Source organism: Taudactylus pleione, unplaced genomic scaffold (assembly GCF_031769625.1).
Source record: "Taudactylus pleione unplaced genomic scaffold, aTauple2 ptg000258l, whole genome shotgun sequence".
NCBI classification, from domain to species: domain Eukaryota; kingdom Metazoa; phylum Chordata; class Amphibia; order Anura; family Myobatrachidae; genus Taudactylus; species Taudactylus pleione.
Window position 1 is genome coordinate 1645432 of NW_028284660.1, and position 26901 is coordinate 1672332.

At 49.5% G+C, this 26901-nt stretch overlaps 1 protein-coding gene across 1 annotated transcript in view; it reads right to left on the reverse strand.

Annotated features, from left to right (window-relative positions):
• The window catches only part of LOC148514804 (C-type lectin domain family 2 member A-like), a 100042-nt gene that overhangs the window by 31689 nt on the left and 41452 nt on the right, over nt 1-26901 (reverse strand). Inside the window, exon 6 of the mRNA XM_088480933.1 lies at nt 8058-8167. Coding sequence (XP_088337059.1) covers nt 8058-8167 — 110 coding nt within the window. The remainder of the gene's footprint in view (nt 1-8057; nt 8168-26901) is intronic.

A 26901-nucleotide genomic window follows, 5' to 3' on the forward strand; every position in this document is an offset into this window, starting at 1 on the left:
CTACATTGTGTGTATGTAATACTAGCACTGATCTGAGCCCATCTACACAGTCACACAGCTACTATATTGTGTCTGCTAATACTAGCACTGACCTGAGCCATCTACTCCTCAGTCACACAGCTACTACATCGTGTGTCTGCTAATACCAACACTGACCTGAGCCATCTACTCCTCAGTCACACAGCTACTACATTGTGTGTCAGCTAATACTAACACTGACCTGAGCCCATCTACTCCTCAGTCACACAGCTACTACATTGTGTGTCTGCTAATACTAACACTGACCTGAGCCCATCTACGCCTCAGTCACACAGCTACTACATTGTGTTTATGTAATAATAGCAGTGACCTGAGCCCATCTACTCCTCAGTCACACAGCTACTACATTGTGTGTATGTAATACTAACACTGACCTGAGCTATTACTACTCCTCAGTCACACAGCTACTACATTGTGTGTCTGCTAATACTAACACTGACCTGAGCCCTTACTACTCCTCAGTCACACAGCTACTACATTGTGTGTATGTAATACTAGCACTGATCTGAGCCCATCTACACAGTCACACAGCTACTATATTGTGTCTGCTAATACTAGCACTGACCTGAGCCATCTACTCCTCAGTCACACAGCTACTACATTGTATGTCTGCTAATACTAGAACTGACCTGAGCCCATCTACTCCTCAGTCACACAGCTACTACATTGTGTGTATGTAATACTAGCACTGATCTGAGCCCATCTACTCCTCAGTCACAGAGCTACTACATTGTGTGTCTGCTAATACTAACACTGACCTGAGCCCTTACTACTCCTCAGTCACACAGCTACTACATTGTGTGTCTGCTAATACTAGAACTGACCTGAGCCCATCTACTCCTCAGTCACACAGCTACTACATTGTGTGTATGTAATACTAGCACTGATCTGAGCCCATCTACTCCTCAGTCACAGAGCTACTACATTGTGTGTCTGCTAATACTAGAACTGACCTGAGCCCATCTACGCCTCAGTCACACAGCTACTACATTGTGTGTCAGCTAATACTAGCACTGACCTGAGCCCACCTACGCCTCAGTCACACAGCTACTACATTGTGTGTCTGCTAATACTAACACTGACCTGAGCCCATCTACTCCTCAGTCACACAGCTACTACATTGTGTGTCTGCTAATACTAACACTGACCTGAGCCCATCTACGCCTCAGTCACACAGCTACTACATTGTGTTTATGTAATAATAGCAGTGACCTGAGCCCATCTACTCCTCAGTCACACAGCTACTACATTGTGTGTATGTAATACTAACACTGACCTGAGCTATTACTACTCCTCAGTCACACAGCTACTACATTGTGTGTCTGCTAATACTAACACTGACCTGAGCCCTTACTACTCCTCAGTCACACAGCTACTACATTGTGTGTCTGCTAATACTAACACTGACCTGAGCCCTTACTACTCCTCAGTCACACAGCTACTACATTGTGTGTATGTAATACTAACACTGACCTGAGCTATTACTACTCCTCAGTCACACAGCTACTACATTGTGTGTCTGCTAATACTAACACTGACCTGAGCCCTTACTACTCCTCAGTCACACAGCTACTACATTGTGTGTATGTAATACTAGCACTGATCTGAGCCCATCTACACAGTCACACAGCTACTATATTGTGTCTGCTAATACTAGCACTGACCTGAGCCATCTACTCCTCAGTCACACAGCTACTACATTGTATGTCTGCTAATACTAGAACTGACCTGAGCCCATCTACTCCTCAGTCACACAGCTACTACATTGTGTGTATGTAATACTAGCACTGATCTGAGCCCATCTACTCCTCAGTCACAGAGCTACTACATTGTGTGTCTGCTAATACTAACACTGACCTGAGCCCTTACTACTCCTCAGTCACACAGCTACTACATTGTGTGTCTGCTAATACTAGAACTGACCTGAGCCCATCTACTCCTCAGTCACACAGCTACTACATTGTGTGTATGTAATACTAGCACTGATCTGAGCCCATCTACTCCTCAGTCACAGAGCTACTACATTGTGTGTCTGCTAATACTAGAACTGACCTGAGCCCATCTACGCCTCAGTCACACAGCTACTACATTGTGTGTCAGCTAATACTAGCACTGACCTGAGCCCACCTACGCCTCAGTCACACAGCTACTACATTGTGTGTCTGCTAATACTAACACTGACCTGAGCCCATCTACTCCTCAGTCACACAGCTACTACATTGTGTGTCTGCTAATACTAACACTGACCTGAGCCCATCTACGCCTCAGTCACACAGCTACTACATTGTGTTTATGTAATAATAGCAGTGACCTGAGCCCATCTACTCCTCAGTCACACAGCTACTACATTGTGTGTATGTAATACTAACACTGACCTGAGCTATTACTACTCCTCAGTCACACAGCTACTACATTGTGTGTCTGCTAATACTAACACTGACCTGAGCCCTTACTACTCCTCAGTCACACAGCTACTACATTGTGTGTATGTAATACTAGCACTGACCTGAACAGTACAACCAATAACAATGTTTATATAGCTAACTTGTAATGGATATATTCCCTCTGATTGATTTCAATCTAAAGGATTATAATAAAGGGGGAGGGTGGATATTGGGCGACTCACAGCTGCTCAGTGTATACAGTCCCATTGGTCCAGATCCAGGCATTAACAGTAACATTCCAACTTAGTCCAATCCAGTGATGATCTTCACCCTTAGATTTGTTTAAGAATATCTGCAAGAAATAAAAAGTATATTTTAATATCAATTGCCTAGAATCTAAACACATGTGATGGGCTGTCATGTAAATTGGGTATAGATCTAACCCGGAGGCCAGCTCTAAAGGGGGCACAAATTAGAGACATGCGCTTTGGTTTTCCTGAACACCGAACACTCCTGTACTCTTGGATTTTGAGCCAAATCAAGTGCTGGCTCAGATTACTTTTGGGGTTCCGAGTAGAACAGAGTCCGGGCTCTGTAAATTCGGATTTAAAAACTGAATCTTGGGTTTTGGATTGTATGTATACAGGCCCAAATTGCATGATTTTAGCTTTTTTTTTTTATTATTTTTTAAAGAAATCTAAAACAGAAGTGAATGAAAATATTTTAGGGTGGTTTTGCTAAGATCAAAACACGGGGGGTCAGCAGACATCTGTAACACAAATATGGCAGCGTGATGTGAGCAGCCTTAATAATGTGTAATAATATTTGCTGTACTGTGGGCCTGATTCAGAGCCGGATGCTATTTGCGCTCGCTCGTTCAGAAAAAGGGGGTGGCTATTCAAATGAACCGTTTGCTCTTTGCGGTCTGTTGCCGCCTCTATGTCTGAACGAGCAAACAAAACTTGCGGTCGTAATTTTGAAAAAGACGCCCCCTGGCCGCTCGCATCCTACGTCATGTCCGCTATTTAATAGATTAATCGAGTACATCGAACAGCGTATGAACTGCTCGCTATTCTTGTGGTTGGTTTTTCCTACTGCTATTTTGCGAGCAGTTCTGACTATAAAAAAACCAAGTGACGTGGTCAATGACGCTGCTGTATTAATTATGCACACCCTTAAAACGCCCGTTTTGACCTTTAAGCACGCCTGCGTTCTGAATTCCACTCCCCGTTTTCAAGCACCTTCCCACATACGCCTCCTCCTGTCACTCAAAATGGCAGGCATTCGCTATTTAGCGAACAAACGATTTTCGGCCGCACTGACTGGTTCGCGCATGCGTATTACAATCCGTACGCATGCGCAGATGTGCGAACATCGCTCGGAGCGAGCGAACGGACGCTTACGAGCGGCTCTGAATGAAGCCCTGTGTACTTGCATAATTGTGGACTAATTAAAGTCCAGAAAATACCCAGCAGCATGATGTTTACTATGTGTAAGCAGCAAGGCAGAGACGTGGCAGCGCAGTCCAAACAGGGCCGGCACAAGAATGACAGGTAACGGACACAGAGCATAACAGCAAGGGGAATACAGTGCTGTCATTTATAGAAGAGAGTTGCATATCAATGGAACCGGCACAGCCTTAATTTGCAGCTGCTTACATCTGTACTTCAACTGGGGCTGCACCACATTGGTGAGAATATAAAGCGCTGTTTTACCACCTACAGATCACATTGGTGCATATAGATTACCTGCTAAGGAATAGCAATTCTCAGTTTCCCTGACCTGCCTTCTTTACAGGACTCAAGTTTGGCCGCCCACAGAGACTATTAATTCTACTCCTCAGTCACACAGCTACTACATTGTGTGTCTGCTAAATACTAGCACTGACCTGAGCCATCTACTCCTCAGTCACACAGCTACTACATTGTATGTCTGCTAATACTAGAACTGACCTGAGCCCATCTACTCCTCAGTCACACAGCTACTACATTGTGTGTATGTAATACTAGCACTGATCTGAGCCCATGTACTCCTCAGTCACAGAGCTACTACATTGTGTGTCTGCTAATACTAGAACTGACCTGAGCCCATCTACTCCTCAGTCACACAGCTACTACATTGTGTGTCTGCTAAATACTAGCACTGACCTGAGCCCTTACTACTCCTCAGTCACACAGCTACTACATCGTGTGTCTGCTAATACTAGAACTGACCTGAGCCCATCTACTCCTCAGTCACACAGCTACTACATTGTGTGTATGTAATACTAGCACTGATCTGAGCCCATGTACTCCTCAGTCACAGAGCTACTACATTGTGTGTCTGCTAATACTAGAACTGACCTGAGCCCATCTACTCCTCAATCACACAGCTACTACATTGTGTGTCTGCTAATACTAGAACTGACCTGAGCCCATCTACGCCTCAGTCACAGAGCTACTACATTGTGTGTCTGCTAATACTAACACTGACCTGAGCCCATCTACTCCTCAGTCACACATCTACTACATTGTGTGTATGTAATACTAACACTGACCTGAGCCCATCTACTCCTCAGTCACACAGCTACTACATTGTGTGTATGTAATACTAACACTGACCTGAGCCCATCTACTCCTCAGTCACACAGCTACTACATTGTGTGTATGTAATACTAGAACTGACCTGAGCCCATCTACGCCTCAGTCACAGAGCTACTACATTGTGTGTCTGCTAATACTAGAACTGACCTGAGCCCATCTACGCCTCAGTCACACAGCTACTACATTGTGTGCCTGCTAATACTAACACTGACCTGAGCCCATCTACTCCTCAGTCACACAGCTACTACATTGTGTGTCAGCTAATACTAGCACTGACCTGAGCCCACCTACGCCTCAGTCACACAGCTACTACATTGTGTGTCTGCTAATACTAACACTGACCTGAGCCCATCTACTCCTCAGTCACACAGCTACTACATTGTGTGTCTGCTAATACTAGCACTGACCTGAGCCCATCTACGCCTCAGTCACACAGCTACTACATTGTGTGTCTGCTAATACTAACACTGACCTGAGCCCATCTACTCCTCAGTCACACAGCTACTACATTGTGTGTCTGCTAATACTAGCACTGACCTGAACCCATCTACTCCTCAGTCACACAGCTACTACATTGTGTGTATGTAATACTAGCACTGATCTGAGCCCATCTACTCCTCAGTCACACAGCTACTACATTGTGTGTATGTAATACTAGCACTGATCTGAGCCCATCTACTCCTCAGTCACACAGCTACTACATTGTGTGTATGTAATACTAGCACTGATCTGAGCCCATCTACTCCTCAGTCACACAGCCACTACATTGTGTGTCTGCTAATACTAGCACTGACCTGAGCCCATCTACTCCTCAGTCACACAGCTACTACATTGTGTGTCTGCTAATACTAGCACTGACCTGAGCCCATCTACTCCTCAGTCACACAGCTACTACATTGTGTGTCTGCTAATACTAGCACTGACCTGAGCCATCTACTCCTCAGTCACACAGCTACTACATTGTGTGTCTGCTAATACTAGAACTGACCTGAGCCCATCTATGCCTCAGTCACAGAGCTACTACATTGTGTGTCTGCTAATACTAACACTGACCTGAGCCCATCTACTCCTCAGTCACACAGCTACTACATTGTGTGTCTGCTAATACTAACACTGACCTGAGCCCATCTACTCCTCAGTCACACAGCTACAACATTGTGTGTATGTAATACTAGCACTGATCTGAGCCCATCTACTCCTCAGTCACAGAGCTACTACATTGTGTGTCTGCTAATACTAGAACTGACCTGAGCCCATCTACGCCTCAGTCACAGAGCTACTACATTGTGTGTCTGCTAATACTAGAACTGACCTGAGCCCATCTACGCCTCAGTCACACAGCTACTACATTGTGTGCCTGCTAATACTAACACTGACCTGAGCCCATCTACTCCTCAGTCACACAGCTACTACATTGTGTGTCAGCTAATACTAGCACTGACCTGAGCCCACCTACGCCTCAGTCACACAGCTACTACATTGTGTGTCTGCTAATACTAACACTGACCTGAGCCCATCTACGCCTCAGTCACACAGCTACTACATTGTGTGTCTGCTAATACTAACACTGACCTGAGCCCATCTACTCCTCAGTCACACAGCTACTACATTGTGTGTCTGCTAATACTAGCACTGACCTGAACCCATCTACTCCTCAGTCACACAGCTACTACATTGTGTGTATGTAATACTAGCACTGCTCTGAGCCCATCTACTCCTCAGTCACACAGCTACTACATTGTGTGTCTGCTAATACTAGCACTGACCTGAGCCCATCTGCTCCTCAGTCACACAGCTACTACATTGTGTGTATGTAATACTAGAACTGACCTGAGCCCATCTACGCCTCAGTCACAGAGCTACTACATTGTGTGTCTGCTAATACTAGAACTGACCTGAGCCCATCTACGCCTCAGTCACACAGCTACTACATTGTGTGCCTGCTAATACTAACACTGACCTGAGCCCATCTACTCCTCAGTCACACAGCTACTACATTGTGTGTCAGCTAATACTAGCACTGACCTGAGCCCACCTACACCTCAGTCACACAGCTACTACATTGTGTGTATGTAATACTAGCACTGATCTGAGCCCATCTACTCCTCAGTCACAGAGCTACTACATTGTGTGTCTGCTAATACTAGAACTGACCTGAGCCCATCTACGCCTCAGTCACACAGCTACTACATTGTGTGTCAGCTAATACTAGCACTGACCTGAGCCCATCTACTCCTCAGTCACACAGCTACTACATTGTGTGTCAGCTAATACTAGCACTGACCTGAGCCCACCTACACCTCAGTCACACAGCTACTACATTGTGTGTATGTAATACTAGCACTGATCTGAGCCCATCTACTCCTCAGTCACAGAGCTACTACATTGTGTGTCTGCTAATACTAGAACTGACCTGAGCCCATCTACGCCTCAGTCACACAGCTACTACATTGTGTGTCAGCTAATACTAGCACTGACCTGAGCCCATCTACGCCTCAGTCACACAGCTACTACATTGTGTGTCAGCTAATACTAGCACTGACCTGAGCCCACCTACGCCTCAGTCACACAGCTACTACATTGTGTGTCTGCTAATACTAACACTGACCTGAGCCCATCTACTCCTCAGTCACACAGCTACTACATTGTGTGTCTGCTAATACTAACACTGACCTGAGCCCATCTACGCCTCAGTCACACAGCTACTACATTGTGTTTATGTAATAATAGCAGTGACCTGAGCCCATCTACTCCTCAGTCACACAGCTACTACATTGTGTGTATGTAATACTAACACTGACCTGAGCTATTACTACTCCTCAGTCACACAGCTACTACATTGTGTGTCTGCTAATACTAACACTGACCTGAGCCCTTACTACTCCTCAGTCACACAGCTACTACATTGTGTGTATGTAATACTAGCACTGACCTGAACAGTACAACCAATAACAATGTTTATATAGCTAACTTGTAATGGATATATTCCCTCTGATTGATTTCAATCTAAAGGATTATAATAAAGGGGGAGGGTGGATATTGGGCGACTCACAGCTGCTCAGTGTATACAGTCCCATTGGTCCAGATCCAGGCATTAACAGTAACATTCCAACTTAGTCCAATCCAGTGATGATCTTCACCCTTAGATTTGTTTAAGAATATCTGCAAGAAATAAAAAGTATATTTTAATATCAATTGCCTAGAATCTAAACACATGTGATGGGCTGTCATGTAAATTGGGTATAGATCTAACCCGGAGGCCAGCTCTAAAGGGGGCACAAATTAGAGACATGCGCTTTGGTTTTCCTGAACACCGAACACTCCTGTACTCTTGGATTTTGAGCCAAATCAAGTGCTGGCTCAGATTACTTTTGGGGTTCCGAGTAGAACAGAGTCCGGGCTCTGTAAATTCGGATTTAAAAACTGAATCTTGGGTTTTGGATTGTATGTATACAGGCCCAAATTGCATGATTTTAGCTTTTTTTTTTTATTATTTTTTAAAGAAATCTAAAACAGAAGTGAATGAAAATATTTTAGGGTGGTTTTGCTAAGATCAAAACACGGGGGGTCAGCAGACATCTGTAACACAAATATGGCAGCGTGATGTGAGCAGCCTTAATAATGTGTAATAATATTTGCTGTACTGTGGGCCTGATTCAGAGCCGGATGCTATTTGCGCTCGCTCGTTCAGAAAAAGGGGGTGGCTATTCAAATGAACCGTTTGCTCTTTGCGGTCTGTTGCCGCCTCTATGTCTGAACGAGCAAACAAAACTTGCGGTCGTAATTTTGAAAAAGACGCCCCCTGGCCGCTCGCATCCTACGTCATGTCCGCTATTTAATAGATTAATCGAGTACATCGAACAGCGTATGAACTGCTCGCTATTCTTGTGGTTGGTTTTTCCTACTGCTATTTTGCGAGCAGTTCTGACTATAAAAAAACCAAGTGACGTGGTCAATGACGCTGCTGTATTAATTATGCACACCCTTAAAACGCCCGTTTTGACCTTTAAGCACGCCTGCGTTCTGAATTCCACTCCCCGTTTTCAAGCACCTTCCCACATACGCCTCCTCCTGTCACTCAAAATGGCAGGCATTCGCTATTTAGCGAACAAACGATTTTCGGCCGCACTGACTGGTTCGCGCATGCGTATTACAATCCGTACGCATGCGCAGATGTGCGAACATCGCTCGGAGCGAGCGAACGGACGCTTACGAGCGGCTCTGAATGAAGCCCTGTGTACTTGCATAATTGTGGACTAATTAAAGTCCAGAAAATACCCAGCAGCATGATGTTTACTATGTGTAAGCAGCAAGGCAGAGACGTGGCAGCGCAGTCCAAACAGGGCCGGCACAAGAATGACAGGTAACGGACACAGAGCATAACAGCAAGGGGAATACAGTGCTGTCATTTATAGAAGAGAGTTGCATATCAATGGAACCGGCACAGCCTTAATTTGCAGCTGCTTACATCTGTACTTCAACTGGGGCTGCACCACATTGGTGAGAATATAAAGCGCTGTTTTACCACCTACAGATCACATTGGTGCATATAGATTACCTGCTAAGGAATAGCAATTCTCAGTTTCCCTGACCTGCCTTCTTTACAGGACTCAAGTTTGGCCGCCCACAGAGACTATTAATTTGTTCACATTACTATTTTTTATATTTTACTTCTACTGTTTTTCAAGTGGCAATAGTCCTTTTGTGCAAATACTATATACACACACACATTGTTTATACATTTTAAATGTGTTATAAATGTATTATGCTACACATGTGCTTTTGTATTTTATATACCGTATATACTCGAGTATAAGCCGAGTTTTTCAGCACATTTTTTGTGCTGAAAAAGCACCCCCTCGGCTTATACTCGAGTCATACCCGCATGGTACGCTGCTGAGTAGCGTACCATGCGGGCCGCGGTGCAGACTGTGTCACCGCGTGTGTAGCGCTGACCGGACGGAGTTCGGTCAGCACTACACACTGCTAAACACACAGCCGCCGGAGCCGGCAGCTATGTGTTTGGTGTAATCAGCAGCCGCTGAGAGTCTGTCAGACTCTCAGCGGCTACTGCTGCTCCCACTGCGGGAGCCATCTTCCGGCTCCCGCAGCGGGTAATGGGAGAGACGTCGTCATGACGACGTCTCTCCCATTATGCAAAGCGGCGGAGGAGCCTGTAGCAGCGTCGGGACCAGGAGCGGGGTTTCAGGTAAGTGTTTGTTTTTTTTTACATTTCTTTCTACTGGGGGGGCTACTACCAGGGGGGGATATCGCTACTGGGGGCACTACCAGAGGGGGGGGGATTAATAATGGGGGAACTACCAGGGGGGGGGGGGGGGATGTTGCTACTGGGGGCACTACCAGGGAGGGGGGGAATACTGGGGGCACTACCAGGGGGGATGTTGCTACTGGGGGCACTACCAGGGGGGGTTAATACCAGGGGCACTACCAGGGGGGGTTAATACCGGGGGCACTACCAGGGGGGGATATTGCTACTGGGGGCACTACCAGGGGGGGGATGTTGCTACTGGGGGCACTACCAGGGGGGGATGTTGCTACTGGGGGCACTACCAGGGGGGGATATTACTACTGGGGGCACTACCAGGGGGGGATATTACTACTGGGGGCACTACCAGGGGGGGATATTACTACTGGGGGCACTACCAGGGGGGGATATTACTACTGGGGGCACTACCAGGGGGGGATATTACTACTGGGGGCACTACCAGGGGGGGATATTACTACTGGGGGCACTACCAGGGGGGGATATTACTACTGGGGGCACTACCAGGGGGGGATATTACTACTGGGGGCACTACTACTGGGGACAGCACCAGGGGGGGGATTACTACCAGTAGCTGCTGCATTTCCCACCCTAGGCTTATACTCGAGTCAATACGTTTTCCCAGTTTTTTGTGGTAAAATTAGGTACCTCGGCTTATATTCGGGTCGACTTATACTCGAGTATATACGGTATGTGGAAATACTATGGGGCCTATTCATTATACCTAAAATTTATCTGGAGGTAATTAGGTTTAGAACTGGCATGGAGTTCTACCTAATTACCGGAGGAATTCATCATTCCTCCTCCCCATAACTATCTATTCCGAAAAGCTGTCATTTTTGCAATGACAGCTTTTCGGGAAATAGATAGTTCTCCCTGTCTGCTCTAACTTATCGCAGCTGGAATCAGTGCTGCGCATGCCCTGTTACATTCGTAATACCAGCGCATGCGCACTACTACCCACAGGTGCGGTACTTTTGTGCCCCCCCAATCCCTCCTCCCACCTCCGCTCACCTCCTCCCGTCCCCGCACTTACCTGCCCGCTGCAATGCTTCCGGCTCCGGTGGATGGTCTGACACGTGTTCTCCCAGCTGACCACAGTAGTTTAGAAAAAAAAAAAGTTTTTGGAGCTGTCCACGCTGACACAGGTAAGTGTTACTCGCTATTTGCCACCTCACAGTGGCGAATAGTAACTCAATAAAATTTCCGAAAATACATAATTTTTGGAATTTGATGAATAGCATAATTTCCATATCCCCATACTAATGTATGGGAGTTATGGTATGACATACCTTTGTTAACTCTTTTTCTTCGATGTCCATGAGGTCCACAGCCATTACGTTGGGGTATTACGTCCCGGTTACCAAACAGTTAATACAAATGAGCTCTCTGCTCCCAGGATGCACCGGTCTCTCCTCATATACCCCACCCCCTGCCTCAGGTAGCCAGTTTGTTACCAAGCTCAAGCAGGCAGAGACACAACATAGGGTAAGACCCATATTCATGAGTCCAGACTCTCCAGAGAAGACATTTTCCCGGAAACCCCCCCCCCGGAACTACAGGTGCGTCTGGGTGGGTGTCCTGTGGACCCCATGGACCTTGAAGAAAAAGTTAACAAAAAGGTATGTCATACCATAACTCTTATTTTCTTCTTCGGGGTCCATAGCCATTACGTTGGGGATATCCCAAAGCACTAACCCTACGGGCGGGGACGCTCCTGACTCTCAGAAGAGGAGAATCCTACGCCCGAAGGAGGCATACTGAGAGGCAAAAGTGTCAAAGGAATAAAATTTGAGAAAAAGGTATATACACAGGCTGCCCTGCATAATTGCTCAGCAGAAGCACCCCGGCGAGCCACCCATGACTGACCTACCGCCCTAGTAGAATGTGCCGTTACTGAATCCGGCACCCGCATGCCAGCCTGTGTATAAGCCAATGAAATTGCCATGCGAATCCACCTGGCCAGTGTCTGCTTATTGGCTGGCCAGCCACGCTTATGACAACCATAAAGCACAAAAAGTGAATCAGACTTGCTCCATTTGCTCGTGCGTCTTACATAAATTCTCAACGCACGGACCACATCCAGGGAAGCCTCACCTGGCGAGAGACTAGTGCCCTGAAATGCTGGAACTACTATTTCTTCATTAATATGAAATTTAGATGCTACTTTCGGAAGGTAACCCTCCCTAGTACATAGTACTGCTCTTTCTTGATGAAATACCAAGGCTCACGGAGGGAAAACGCAGCTAAATCCGACACTCTATGTGCAGATGCCATGGCAAGAAGAAATACTGTCTTTTCTGTTAGCCACTTGATGTCTATTGAATTTAAAGGCTCGAACGGAGGAGCCTGTAAAACCTTCAGAACTAGAGTCAAGTCCCACGGAACAACCGGAGGAACGAAGGGAGGCTGAATCCTCAACACCACTTGAAAAAAGGTCTTTATATCTGGTCTCAGAGCAATTTTATGTTGGAACCAGACTGAAAGAGCAGACACCTGTACCCTCAAAGAGGCCAGGCGGAGCCCTTTTTCCAGACCGCTCTGAAGAAAATCAAGCACTCTGGATATCAGAAATTTCTGTGGGTCATACCCTTTCAGTTCACAACACTGAAAGAAAGTATGCCAAAAATTCTATAGTATATACGGGCTGAGGATGGTTTCCGTGCCTTCAGCATCGTCCGTATAACAGACTCGGAAAACCCCTTCTTCCTCAAGACGGAGGCCTCAAGAGCCATGCTGTCAAAGATAGCCGATGAAGATCCCGGTACCAGCAGACACCCTGTAGCAACAGATCCGGTCTGAATGGCACAGGCCATGGAGTGTCTATGGAGAGAGAGCGTAGATCTGTGAACCAGTGCCGTCTCGGCCATGCCGGAGCTATTAATATCACGGTGCTGCACTCTTGTTTGATCTTTCTGACAACTCTGGGAAGAAGAGCAAACGGGGGGAACAGATATACCAGCTTGTAACGCCACTTTACTGTCAGTGCGTCTACAAACTCGGCTCTCGGATCTCTTGTCCAGGATCCGTACCTGGGAACCTTCTTGTTCCTTCTTGACGCCATCAGATCTATTTCTGGTAGACCCCATCTGTCCACAAGGTTACGAAAAACCTGTGGATTTAGGGCCCAGTCTCCTGCATTTATCTCCTGCCGACTGAGAAAATCGGCCTCCCAATTCAGGATCCCCGGAATGAACATGGCAGATATCGTGGGAAGATGAGTCTCTGCCCAGACCAACATTTTTGATACCTCTGCCAAGGCAGCTCGACTCCTTGTGCCCCCTTGATGATTTAGGTAGGCAACCGCGGTGCAATTGTCCGACTATCTGCACCGGCCTGCCCTTTAAGATTTCCTGAGCCTGCACTAAAGCTTTGAATATTGCTCTTAGTTCTAGGATGTTTCTCGGTAGCCGGCTTTCCACCACTGACCACTTTCCTTTGAAAGTGTGTGACCCCGTCATCGCCCCCCAACCTTGAAGACTGGCGTCGGTTTTGAGCAATGTCCAATCCGACACCCAAAAGGGGTGACCCTGCCTGAGATGCTTTGTCTGCAACCACCAGGACAGGGACAACCGCACTTCTGGAGAGAGACGCAGCAACTGAGACCTTATCGTGCGATGATTCTTGTCCCAGCGAGACAGAATTAATTGCTGCAGTGGCTTGGAGTGGAATTGAGCGAATTCCACCATCCTGAAGGTGGCCACCATCGACCCAAAGACTTGCATGGCCACTAGAATGGATATCTGCCTGTTGCGAAGCAACCTGCGTATTCGTGATTGTAAGGCAAGAATCTTCTCCTCCGGCAGATATATTTTCTGCACCACGGAGTCCAATCTTGCTCCTAAATGACACATCTGTTGTACCAGACAGGGTGACTACTTTCGCCAGTTTATGATCCAGCCGTGACTGTACAGACATGATACTGTCAGCCTCAAATGATCCTGTAACTGCTGCGGGGACAGGAGTAAGGCAAAATCCTGACGCCTTGGCGTCTGAGGCATGCAATCATCACCGCCACCACCTTGGTGAATACCCGAGGGGCTGTGGACAGGCCAAAAGGTAGGGCCTGGAACTGAAAATGTTCCCCTCCTACCGCAAAACGAAGAAATTTTTGATGAGCCTGTGTGATTGGTATGTGGAGGCAGGCATCCAGTATATCTAAGGATACCATATAGTCCCCCTGCTCCATTGTCAACACAATCGATCGCAATGTTTCCATCCCGAACCCGGGGGCTCGAACAAATTTGTTGAACTCTCTCAGATTCAGAATAGGCCGGTACGACCCGTTCGGTTTTTGAACCAAGAACAGATTGGAGTAAAATCCCTCTCGGAACTGATTCTCTGGCACCGGAATCACTACCTCCGATGCTAATAAGGCAAGAATTGCTTTCTGAAGGGCCAAAGCTCTTTCTGAACCCTCCTGTGGATTTACACAAAAAAACCTTTGAGGAGGAGTCCTCCAAAACGTCAGGGCGTACCCTCGGGAGACAACTCCTCGAACCCAGGCATCCTCCGTCGTGAGGTGCCAGGGCTCCGAGAACTGAAGTAGTCGGCCCCCCACACTGGGATCCCCTAGAGGGAGGCCCGTCCCATTAGGCCACTGGTTTATCCTGGACCCTAGATCCTGGACGTTTGTTCTGCCAGGGCTTCCTGGGTCCTGCCTTTTTTGGTGGAAATCTCGCTGAGGGCTGACCCTTGGCCTTGCCCTGCGGCCGAAACCCCCGAAAGGACGCCCTTCTCAGTTTAGACGAGGTTGCCGATGGCAAACCTGCAGTCTTTGAGGCCGCCATGGAGGCTACAATTTTGTCCAATTCTGGACCAAAAAGAACACCCCCTGTGAATGGAAGGGATTCTAGGGCCTTTTTGGACCCGGCATCTGCCTTCCAATCCATTGACTAGAGAATCCTACGTGCCACCACGGACTCCGCTGAAACCCTGGAGGAAAGGATCCCTGCATCCAAGGAGGCATCTCCCAAATAAGAGGCCCCTTCTCTAATAAAGGAAATCATATCCAGTTGCTCCTTAGAGGCATCTGGTAAAGATTCCGCTAAAGTTTTGGCCCACTCCTCAATAGCTCTTGCTACCCAGGCAGTGGCCATAGCTGGACGGGTGGCCGTTCCTGCCAGCGAGAAGAATGATTTGAGGCAACTCTCCAGTCTCCTATCCGTGGCTTCCTTCAGCGAAACCGCTGGGATTAGCAGAGTGGTACGTTTAATCAACTGCACCACATGTGCATCAACTGACAGTGGATTCTCCCACCTGGCACAGTCCTCTGCTGGAAAAGGATATAGAAGCGCCATTCTTTTAGAAGGATGGCTTTTCTTATCTGGACAGACCCACGCTTCCTCCATAAGTTCTGATAAATGTTCAGACTTTGGGAATTCTGCCTTAACCGCCTTCTGGCGCTTGAACTGGGGGGCCTTCCTAAGCGGAGGATCCCCTTCCTCGATATTTAACACCGATTTTACAGCCCTTATCAGAAAGGGGACATCGACTACTGGGAAATGATCATCACCCTCCTCGGAGCTAGACTCCTGAGAAGAGTCCTGTGCCTGTTCCTCCTCAGAGGAGGCACTAGAGTAGTCACCCATATGAGAAGGCAAATGGCGCCTAGATTTAGGCTGCTTTGGCTTGACAGCCTGAGGAGGCTGAAAACCCCCCGAGGATGATGTCATAACCTTACCCGCACCAGGGTCCATCCAAGGCGGCCACATCATGGGCATAGGATGCATCTGCTGAGGCAAACCCCAAACCGGTGGTACCGAGGCAGCCAGCCACTCCGCCACCTGAGCCATAACTTGAGAAAGTGATGCCCAAGGAGGCTCAGGGCCTGTAACAGGCAGACTTAATTGGTGTGGTGGCTGTCTGAAACAGTTCCCACAAAGCCCATTTTGTAGAAAGTCCTGTGGGGACAATCCTGCCTTGCAGGCTACACAGGATATCAGCAACGGGGCTCCCGCCACCTGACCCTCAGACTCCTTAGACATATCAACTATGCCAATGGTTCTGAGTGTATATGTGCTGCGTTCTACTCTCAACCCACACACCCATAGCAAGGGAAGGGGAGAGACAGTGACAGTATACAGGAATTACAGGTCTTTTACAGAAGAAACAGTATCCACAGACAACAATCACATGTCATGCATAAACACTTCTATGAGTCATATGCATATAAGCTCTCACTACCATAATCAGCACTAGGCTTAGTAGGATAGAGCCCTGTAAAACCTGAACCAGCAGTAGGAAAGGTATACAGGGAGACTGCAGCGATCAGAGAGCAACTGACATACACGCTGGCTGCCTTATATGGAGGCTGGGAGGAGCAACCCACAATCACTGCGCCAGAGTACTGAACTAGCGTGTGGATTGGGGGAGGGGCCGCCGGGGAAGCGTACTTCCCCCATGCTGCTTGGACCTGCCCGGTAAACTGACCTGGCTGCCGCCACAAGGCCCGGCTGGTCAGGAACATCATATCCCGGCGGTCTAGTGTAGGAAACAAGCTGTATGCCTCCCGACTGCAGAGCGCCTCCGGCCAGTCTCACTGCCGGAGGCCGGACCGCCACGTGATCCCGGCGTTAGCGGCCGCCGCAACCACCCGCTTACCTGCCATCCCCTTGATCCGGGTGCGGTCCAGAGCATGAGAGCCCCTGCCGAAGCCCTAGCTATGGACCTGCCAAGGCTAGCGGTGCGGCGCCAGAGGAGGTAGTTGCAGCGCGTGGCCGGTGAGTCTCCCATCAGGCGCGAGGCTGCTTCTAGGACAGCTCTGACCACCCGCTGAGATAGACCCCATGGACCCCGAAGAAGAAAACTTTATTTTAGTGTTGATGAATAGGCCCCTATATATTTAACAACTAAGCCTTGTTTTTGCAAACTATCAGTAGGGATATAGTACTGCTTCCTCTTTCCAGAAATTAAAAACAGACCATTACAGAACAACTGGTTCTAAATTCATTGGTCCTGAATAGAATAAAGGATATTGGCAGACACCTCACAGCTTGGCCTAGGTTCTGTATTGCTGCAAGAACACAATGAAATGAGGCAGCCTGTAACATATGCATCCAGAACACTGACAAGTACAGAAACAAGGTATGCTCAGATAGAGAAAGAGCTGCCTGAAATCACTTATGCATGCAAGATATGTCATTGACACTTGTATGGTCAAGCGATTACAAGTCATTAGTAGCAATCATGTCCAAATTGTTATATGACTGGCCCATGAGAATTCAGTAAATGCTTATCAGACTGACGAAACAGGATGTACAATTGCTGTACTGTCCAATACGTGTACACTGCAGACATGATTTTTCATGCTGAGAACAAATTAGAAAGTCCTGGAAGTCTGATGGAGAAAGATAAAATGATATGTTCTCATCCAGGGTCTCTTGCAAAACAAGAACTTACGCCGGGCATAAGGTGCGTATCCACTAGCAGACTATGAAACGACTGCACGGTTACAACATTGTAATCGTGCAGTCGTTTCACAGTCTGTGCTGTGCCTACACTGATCGTTCAGTCATTCACTGTAAGCACATCAATCATCCCCGAACATGGTCTGTCGTTACCGGCAGACTGACCAGCATGTTCAGCAGATGATTGAGGTCGGAAACGACAAGCGGGAGCGCGCATCGCTGGTAGTTTCCAACATAAATGTGCACGATTACTCAGCGATTGCACGATTACGATGTCGTAATTGTGCAATCGCTCAGTAATATCTGCTAGTGGATATGCACCTATACACTATACAATTATCTGTCAGATATCTGTCCAATCTGGCTGGTTGGAATAAAAATCTGGTAATGTATGGAGCAAATGATAATTGACCGTTTGCTCATGAACACTGGAAAAACAGACAAAAATGGTCGTTCAGACAAATTAGTTAAATCAAACTTATTTAACCAATTTGAACAATCGTTTTTGTCCATTTTCATGTGTTTTGGACCATATGGTCAGATCTCATTTGCTCCCATACACTACCAGGTTTCCATTTCAATCAGCCAGATTGGACAGATATCTGACAGATAATTGTATAGTGTATGCCCAGCATACTGTAAGTGAGGAAGGACTTTTCTTGCAATGCAATAAGAGTACCCACCTTGTTTGCAGAGCAGTAAAGAAACAAGAATTTAGTTTACAAAGCAAGGGGATAATTTTAATAATGTTCGATTTGGTATTCGATTTTATGAATCTATAAAAAAAAAAAAAAAAAAAAAAAAAAAGACTGAAATCGAACTGCAAAAACAAGAGATATGGGCCCTGATTCAGAGCCGGACGCTCTGACCAGAGCGCTCGCTCTGAATCAGGGCCCACCTCCCACCTTTCTCAACCGCAAGGCCAGGAGTGATTTTGGCTCTATCAGAGCCAAAATCACTCCCACTGACATCACTAGTGATGTCAGTGGGGCCGGCTTCAGACGGTAGGCGTTCCCATAGGAACGCCTCCGTCTGGCAGGCACGCCCCTGGCACGCCCACCAAAGGGGGCATGCTGTCAATCAACATCGACAGCACGCCCCCTTTGATGCGAGACTCCGAGCGAAGGAAAGTCCTTCGCTCGCCGGGTCTCGCGCATGCGCACGACGGAGCTCCCTCCGTCGTGCGCATGCGCAGTGGGGAACATCGACCCACTTGCGAGCGTATTGCCGCTCGCGAGTGGGTCTGAATGACCCCCATGGTAAGAACTTACCTTTGTTATCTCTGTTTCTACGAAGTCCATAGGGTCCACAGGGTGACCTTGGGGTATAGCTGGATCCTGGATCCTCGGGCACCACGGAGTTAAAGCTTTTAGCTGCTCCCAGGATGCACTTGGGTCCATCCTCCTCTATACCCCTTACCCTGAGCCACAGGCACCTCAGTTGGTAAGCAGCCCAGGCCGGAGGAGGAGACGAAACAGAGAGAAGGAAGACTGGAACACACAAGAACCATACTCACAGAAATGGGAGACGGAAAACCGGTGACCAGTCACAGAGCCCATATGAAGCCAGGTGCGTCAGGGCGAGTGCCCTGTGGACCCTATGGACTTCGTAGAAACAGAGATAACAAAGGTAAGTTCTTACCATATCTCTTGTTTTCTACTTCAGGGTCCATAGGGGTCCACAGGGTGACCTTGGGGATGTCCCAAAGCAGTCCAACTAAGGGCGGGGACGCTCCTGTGCTGATAGAACCCGGCGCCCAAAGGATGCATCCTGAGAGGCAAAGGTGTCAAACGCATAGAACCTCAAAAAGGTCTGAATGGAAGACCAGGTGGCCGTCTTACACAGCTGAACAGCAGAGGCGCCACGGCTAGCAGCCCAAGAAGGGCCCATAGACCGAGTGGAATGAGCCTTAACAGAGGCTGGAACAGGTAAACCCTCCTGCATATAAGCCTCAATAATAACAGAACGAAGCCAACGGGCTAGAGTCTGTTTGTTGGCAGGCCAACCCCTCTTGTGAAAACCGAAGAGGACAAACAATGAATCAGACTTCCTCACAGAACTAGTCCTGTCCCATAAACCTGGATTGCATGGACAACGTCTAAAGAAGCCTCCCCACCTGAAAGATCAGGCGACTGAAAGGCTGGTACAACAATTTCCTGATTAATGTGGAACCTGGAAACCACCTTAGGCAGGAAATCAGGACGAGTGCGAAGCACCGCTCTGTCCTGATGAAAAACCAGAAAAGGGAAACGACAGGAAAGCGCCCCCAAATCCGAAACCCTCCTGGCAGAAGCAATTGCCAAGAGGAAAACCGTCTTAAAAGTTAACCACTTGAGCTCCACTGATTCCAGGGGCTCAAAAGGAGGACCCTGTAAGGCCCGAAGAACCACCGCCAAATCCCACAGGGCCACAGGTGGCACAAAGGGAGGCTGGATTCTTAAAACACCCTGGAAAAAGGTGTGTACGTCCGGCATAGCAGCAATCCTGCGCTGGAACCACACCGACAGAGCAGACATGTGCACCTTCAGTGAGGAAAGACGTAATCCTAAGTCCAAACCCGACTGAAGGAAAGCCAGAATACGCGAAACCCGGAACACCTGGGGATCATATCTTCTGGCCTCGCACCACTGAAAGTAAGTGTGCCACACTCTGTGGTAGATCCTCGCGGAAGCAGGCTTGCGCGCCCTCAGCATGGTGGTAATAACGGAGCTAGAAAAGCCCAGAGACCTCAGGGCGGCTGTCTCAAGAGCCACGCCGTCAAAGATAGTCGACCCAGATCCAGGTGAAGACAGGGCCCCTGAGACAACAGGTCCCATCGTTGTTGTAGGAGGTACGGAGCGTCGATGGACAGGCTCCGCAGATTGGAGTACCACGGCCTTCTGGGCCACGCTGGAGCCACCAGGATCAGTGTGCCTCCGTCCTGCTTGAACTTGCACAGGACCCGAGGCAGCCGAGATATCGGAGGGAACAAGTAAGCCAGGCGAAACAGCCATTTCACCGACAGCGCATCTATCAGACTTGCGCCTGCGTCCCTTGTCCTTGACCTGTACACGGGCAGCTTGTGATTGTGACGGGACGCCATCAGGTCCAGCTCTGGCAGCCCCCACTTGTCCACGAGTAGTTGGAATACCTCTGGATGAAGCGACCATTCCCCGGGATGCACGTCGTAACGGCTGAGGAAGTCCGCCTCCCAATTGAGGACTCCCGGGATGAAGACTGCCGAGAGAGCTGGAAGATAGCGCTCCGCCCAAGCCAGGACGCGGGACACCTCCGACATCGCAGCTCGACTGCGAGTCCCTCCCTGGTGATTGATGTACGCCACCGTGGTGGCGTTGTCCGACTGCACCTGAACGTCTCTTCCATGAAGAGCGGTGCCGGACGACTGCAGGGCTCTGTTCACTGCCCGCAGTTCCAGGATGTTGATGGGAGGAATCACTTCCTCCGCCGACCAACGACTCTGAAGTGACAAGGAGCCTGTCACCGCCCCCCAACCCCGGAGACTGGCATCTGTCGTGAGCAGAACTCATTCCGGGATCCAAAAGGGGCGCCCCTCGAGGAGATGAGCCGTCTGTAGCCACCAGGCCAGGGACAGACGCACCTCCGAGGACAACACCAGCATCTGAGAGCGGATCCTGTGTGGCAATCCGTTCCATTCCGAAAGAACCAGCCTCTGCAGGGGCCTGGAATGGAACTGGGCAAACTCCACCATGTCGAATGCCGACACCATGGACCCCAAAACTCTCATCGCTGAGTGCACCGACACTCTGCCACTGCTCAGACAACTGTGAATCCGCAGCTGTAAGGAGGAGACCTTCTCTGGAGTCAGAAAAATCCGTTGCTGACGAGTGTCCAGCAGGGCCCCCAAATGAACCATCCGCTGTGATGGGATGAGGGAGGACTTCTTCCAGTTGATCAACCACCCGTGCGCCTGTAGACAAGCGACCGTCAGGTGGAGATGCTGGATCAGTACCTCCGGGGAGCTTGCCAGTAAGAGGAGGTCGTCTAGATATGGTAGCAACCGTATCCCCTGGCTCCGAAGGTGAGCCGCCATGACCGCCATCACCTTGGTAAATACCCTTGGTGCCGTGGAGAGGCCAAAGGGTAGAGCCCTGAATTGGTAGTGGTTGTGGAGAATAGCAAACCGCAGAAACCGTTGGTGCGATGTTGCTATAGGCACATGGAGGTAGGCGTCCTGGATATCCAGGGAGACCATATATTTCCCCGGTTCCATCGCCAGAATGATGGAACGCAAAGTTTCCATCCTGAATTTGGGAACCCTGAGAAATCTGATCAGGGACTTCAAATTGAGGATGGGGTGATGAGAGCCATTGGGTTTCTGCACCAGAAACAGCGTAGAGTAATACCCCATCCCACGTTGAGATTGTGGTACGGGTATAATGACCGTCAGCAAGGCCTCTATGGCTTCCTGAACCTGCAAGGCCTTGGTTTTGTCCTGAGAAGGACTCGTGCAAAAAAACTGGCGAGGCGGCCTGTGCCGAAAAGACAGGGCGTACCCCTGGGAGACCACTTCTCGCACCCAGGCATCCGTGGTGGTATTGTGCCAGCACTGGGCGAATTGAAGAAGTCGGCCTCCCACTCAGGGGTCCCCCAGAGGGAGGCCCATCCCATCATGCAGAAGGCTTATCTTCTTGCTTGGAAGAAGGGCGTCTAACACTCCAGGCTTGCTTCTTTGGCTTTGAGGCGGTCTTGGTTGCGGACTGCCTCGGGAAGGACTGACCCTCTGCCTTGCCCTGAACCCGAAAGGAGCGAAAGGCCGAGCTCCGGACCTTAGCAGGTGTCGTAGCTGAAGGGAGGAAGGCTGAGTTGGACTTTGCCAGGGTATCTACTATTTTGTCCAGGTCCGGACCAAATAGTAACTCTCCATTAATAGGTAAGGCGTCCAAACCTTTCTTTGGATCAGCGTCTGCTCTCCAAGACCTCAACCACAAGGATCTGCGAGCAGACACTGCTGCCGCCGAAACCCTAGAGGTCAGGAGTCTAGCATCCAAAGATGCTTCTCCAATGTAGGAAGCGGCATCTCTCATCTGTCCTAACAACGCCCTCTGGACATCCGGAGCTTCATCCGGAAACGTATCCTCCAAGGCGTTGGCCCAACCCTCAATGGCCTTGGCCACCCAGGAGATGTCCATGGACGGCCGGGCTACAGCCCCCGAGAGAGAACAAATAGACTTTAGACAAGTCTCCACCTTCCTGTCCGTAGGATCCTTCAGCGAGGATATAGACGGCAACGGCAAAGTAGCACTCCTGATGAGGCGTGTTACATGGGAATCAACTGCAGGCGGAGTTTCCCATTTCTTACAATGCGCCTCCGGAAACGGATAATTGGACGCCAACCGCTTCTGTGGCAGGAATCGCTTACTGGGCGTCTGCCAGGCCACCGCCATGTGATCCGTCAACTGATCAGACAAGGGGAACGCTGCAGAGGTAACCTTAGCTTTTTTAAAACTAGGATACCTCGACTTGGGAGCGGGTGCCTCATCCTCAATCAGAAGAATGGCACGCACCGCCCTAACCAGAGCCCGCACATTGATGGAAGACTTAGTGTCTACTTCCTGGACTGAGGCATCTGAGGCTGAGTCATCCTGCACCTCACCATCATCCGAGGACCCCTCAGAGTCCGAAAAATGCGCAGCCTGTGCCATAACTGTGCGTTTAGATGCCCTGGAGGGCACGTCACTGCGCAACATCGACTGAAAAGCCGAAGATGCTGCCGCCAAATCTTGGACAGTGTGGGAAAGCGCATCCACCCAGGGTTGAGGAGCTGCCACAGGAGCCTGAAACGGCACCACAGCCTGCTGCGCCACAGGGGTGGACTGTATATACATTGGCAACCCCGCATAGGGACCAACAGGCTGAGACCCCGGAGGAGTTGCAATAATTGTGGGACTCCCGGGGAATGGGGGATGGTAGGCTGGGGCAACGCCCTAGTAGGGACGGCAGTCGGGACGACAGACGGTCCGCGATGGACACAAGCACCTGGGAAAACATCGCCCATGGTGGCTCCTGCGACATAGGAGGTTTAGACGCACCAGGGATCGCCTGGCACCGTCCGCACAGGCCGTCCTGCGACAAATCCTCCCTATCCACTCCTGCAGAACAGCGCCTGCAGGATAACAATACCGGAGCCACGGAGTGCTCAATCTCCTCCTCAGACATGACATATAGTTAAATATACAGTTATGACATTGGAAGAAAAACTTGCGCACTCACCAGTGTGCTGGACAACAGCCCACAATATGGTACTGTGTAGCACACAACTGTATGTGACGGACCTCACAAATACGTGATTTATATAGGCAAGGTCAGTAGAAACACCCTTCCCCCGCACACCTGTAGGGCTTGTAGGAGAAGTAAAGGGATAGGTATAGGCTCAGTAAGTAGAAATAAGTACAGACAGGCAGCACTAGCAAAAGTCACATACCATGCAGGAAGATATACTCACTGCACCTTTCCACTACAATCAACCGCCCAGATTCAGTGTCTGGGAGGGCTATAGTGCTGTGTACACTGTCCTTTTGCAGGGGAGAGGTACACAGGGGGACTGGTCTGCGTGCTCCTTGAGAGTATCTGCGCTGCCACAGACAAAAATGGCCGCTGGAGATCTCAGAGGAGGAGTGGCCCGAGTATCTGCAGCTCAGCGACGCCAGACTATGAGCTGAAAGGCGCGCTGAGCTGAGGGGAGGAGCCGCTAGACAGGGAAGGCTTCCTCCCCTGGCTAGCATATTAACCCCCAAGATTGCCGGCATCCCGCTTGCCGCTTTATTCACCCTGGTGGTCTAGTGGTCTGGCGGGGTATGCCTCCATTGGAGGGGGAGCCCACCGCTAGCGCCCCCGGTCTGTCCCCTAGACCGGGGGCATGGGACTGCATTTAAGAGGAACCCGCGCACCGCCGCTAATCAGCGGTGCGCGGCTTACCTTGCTCTCCAAGGCGTCTCCGGCAGCAGTCCTGGGGGAAACCAGAGTCCGGCTAGTACAGACTCTGGCTTCCCCCGCCGCGATCCCCAGTTCAGCAGGGAGAAGGAGCGGCAGTGTGGGCATCTGTACAGACAGCCCATCGCTGCCGCTCTGGAGAAAAAAAAAAACTACAGTTAAAAAAATAAATAAATTTAACTATGTTAAAAAAAGAAAAGCTTTAGGGGGCTGCTCCTGCAGCCCCCCCCCCCCCCCCCCCGCAGGGTGACCCGACTCCGGCCGGGCACCATCTTAAACTGAGGTGCCTGTGGCTCGGGGGCGGGGTATAGAGGAGGATGGACCCAAGTGCATCCTGGGAGCAGCTAAGAGCTTTAACTCCGTGGTGCCCGAGGATCCAGCTATACCCCAAGGTCACCCTGTGGACCCCTATGGACCCTGAAGTAGAAATCACTTAACAAATCCTTCATTATTAATATTCCATTTTGCATTCGATTTTCAAATCGAATTCGATTTTGGTCGATTTTTGAAAATCCCATCCAAAAATCGAACTTCAAATCCCCATTAAAATATCGAATTCAACTTCCTCATTACTTCCTATTGGGCCAAATGTATCACATGCACACTAACTAGCAGGCGAAATAATTGGAAACAGTTGTGCACACTGTAGAAAAGTGAAAGTGACTTATAATTTCATATATTATATATATATATATATATATATATATATACACACACACACACACACACACTGTTCGCAAATACGCGCTATAGCGCGTATTTTACCCCATATCGGGGACTGGGGATTAACTTTTTTAAAGTCCCCGGGGACGCGCTGCGCTGTGGCCAATCCCTGACAGCTGGCTGCAGCACAGCGCGTCCCCCTGCAGTAACAGACACAACGCTGTCTGTTAGAGCAGCCAATGAGAGTCAGATAGACTCTCATTGGCTGCTGCTATAGAAAGCCGTGCTGAGATCAAGTGTCTGATCCCAGCATCGGCACAGCGTCCGTGCCCGGCGCTGGGACAGTGTTTGTTCCCAGCGCCGGGTAAGCCACCGCTGCGGGTACCTGGTGGAAGGGACTGCCTGGTCCCTTCCACCAGAGGCTGTGGGAGAAGCTTTGCTCTGGGCGCGAGCTGAGCAGAGCTCGCTGCCCAGAAGCCAAGTAGCGGCGGCAGTGGTTTGGCACTGGCCACGAGCTTTGGCTCGCGGTCCAGCAGCCAATAGGAGGCAGACGCGACGAGCCAATCTCGCTCGTCGCGTCATAGCCCCGCCCACTCGCGGTGTCTTGAATAGACGCTGCTGAGCGGGAACACGATCAGTACGTCGGCGGAGGGGAGGAGTGAAGACCTCCCGAAGAGAAGAGCGGCGCGGCAACTGTTCCGGCGACCGCGCAAGAGGCCAGAAGACGGCGCAATCAAGAAGGAAGAGGCGGTGCCGCTGGCCAGGACAGGCCAGCAGCAGAAGACTGAAGCTGAGGACCGAAGAGGATTGAGGGGGAGGAAAGCAAAAGAGCTAACGAAGCTCCCCCCCGCAGCCTCTTCCACCGTACCGGTAGGCGGCCTTGGGCCACCGGTCTTTTTTCACTCCTTCCTAGACCACCAGGGTTGTCGGGCACTAGGCCCGTGGGATAAATTCAGGCAATAGGCCTGTGGGTCTCTAGGCGGGCACAAGGCCCGGGCAACATAGGGGGCATTAGGCCCAATTGAAGGTATATGCCCCCCAAATAGGTATGTGACTTGGGCATTAGGCCCAGGTCACTAGAGGGCCCACCTATTTGCCCTTTAGTGGCTTGGGCCTAATGCCCAGGTCACTCACACCTGTTAGGGGGGTAGATACCTTCATTGAACTGCGCACTGCACAGGGGGACTTCTCCTGGGGATACTGACTGCACAGGGGGACCTCTCCTGGGGGCACTGCACAGGTGGAAAGTCATATTACATGAAAGATGGAGGCATTAAAACATGCATTTAAGGGGCTTGTGGGGATGTCTGATGCTGTTGGGGGTATCAGATCTGCATTTTAGGGGCATGTGGGGATGTGTGGTGGCATGTGGGGAGGTCTGAGGCATATGGGGAGCTCTAAAGCATAAATTATGATGGGACCCAGAAATGGTCAGGTAGGACCCCATTTTTTTTTAAAGTGGTGGGTCCCTGGGACCCACAAATTTTGTCGCTCACCGCGATCACTGTGTATGTATATATATATATATATATATATATATATATATTTGGTATGTGTTACCGGTTCAAATCCAGACGCCAGAAGACAAG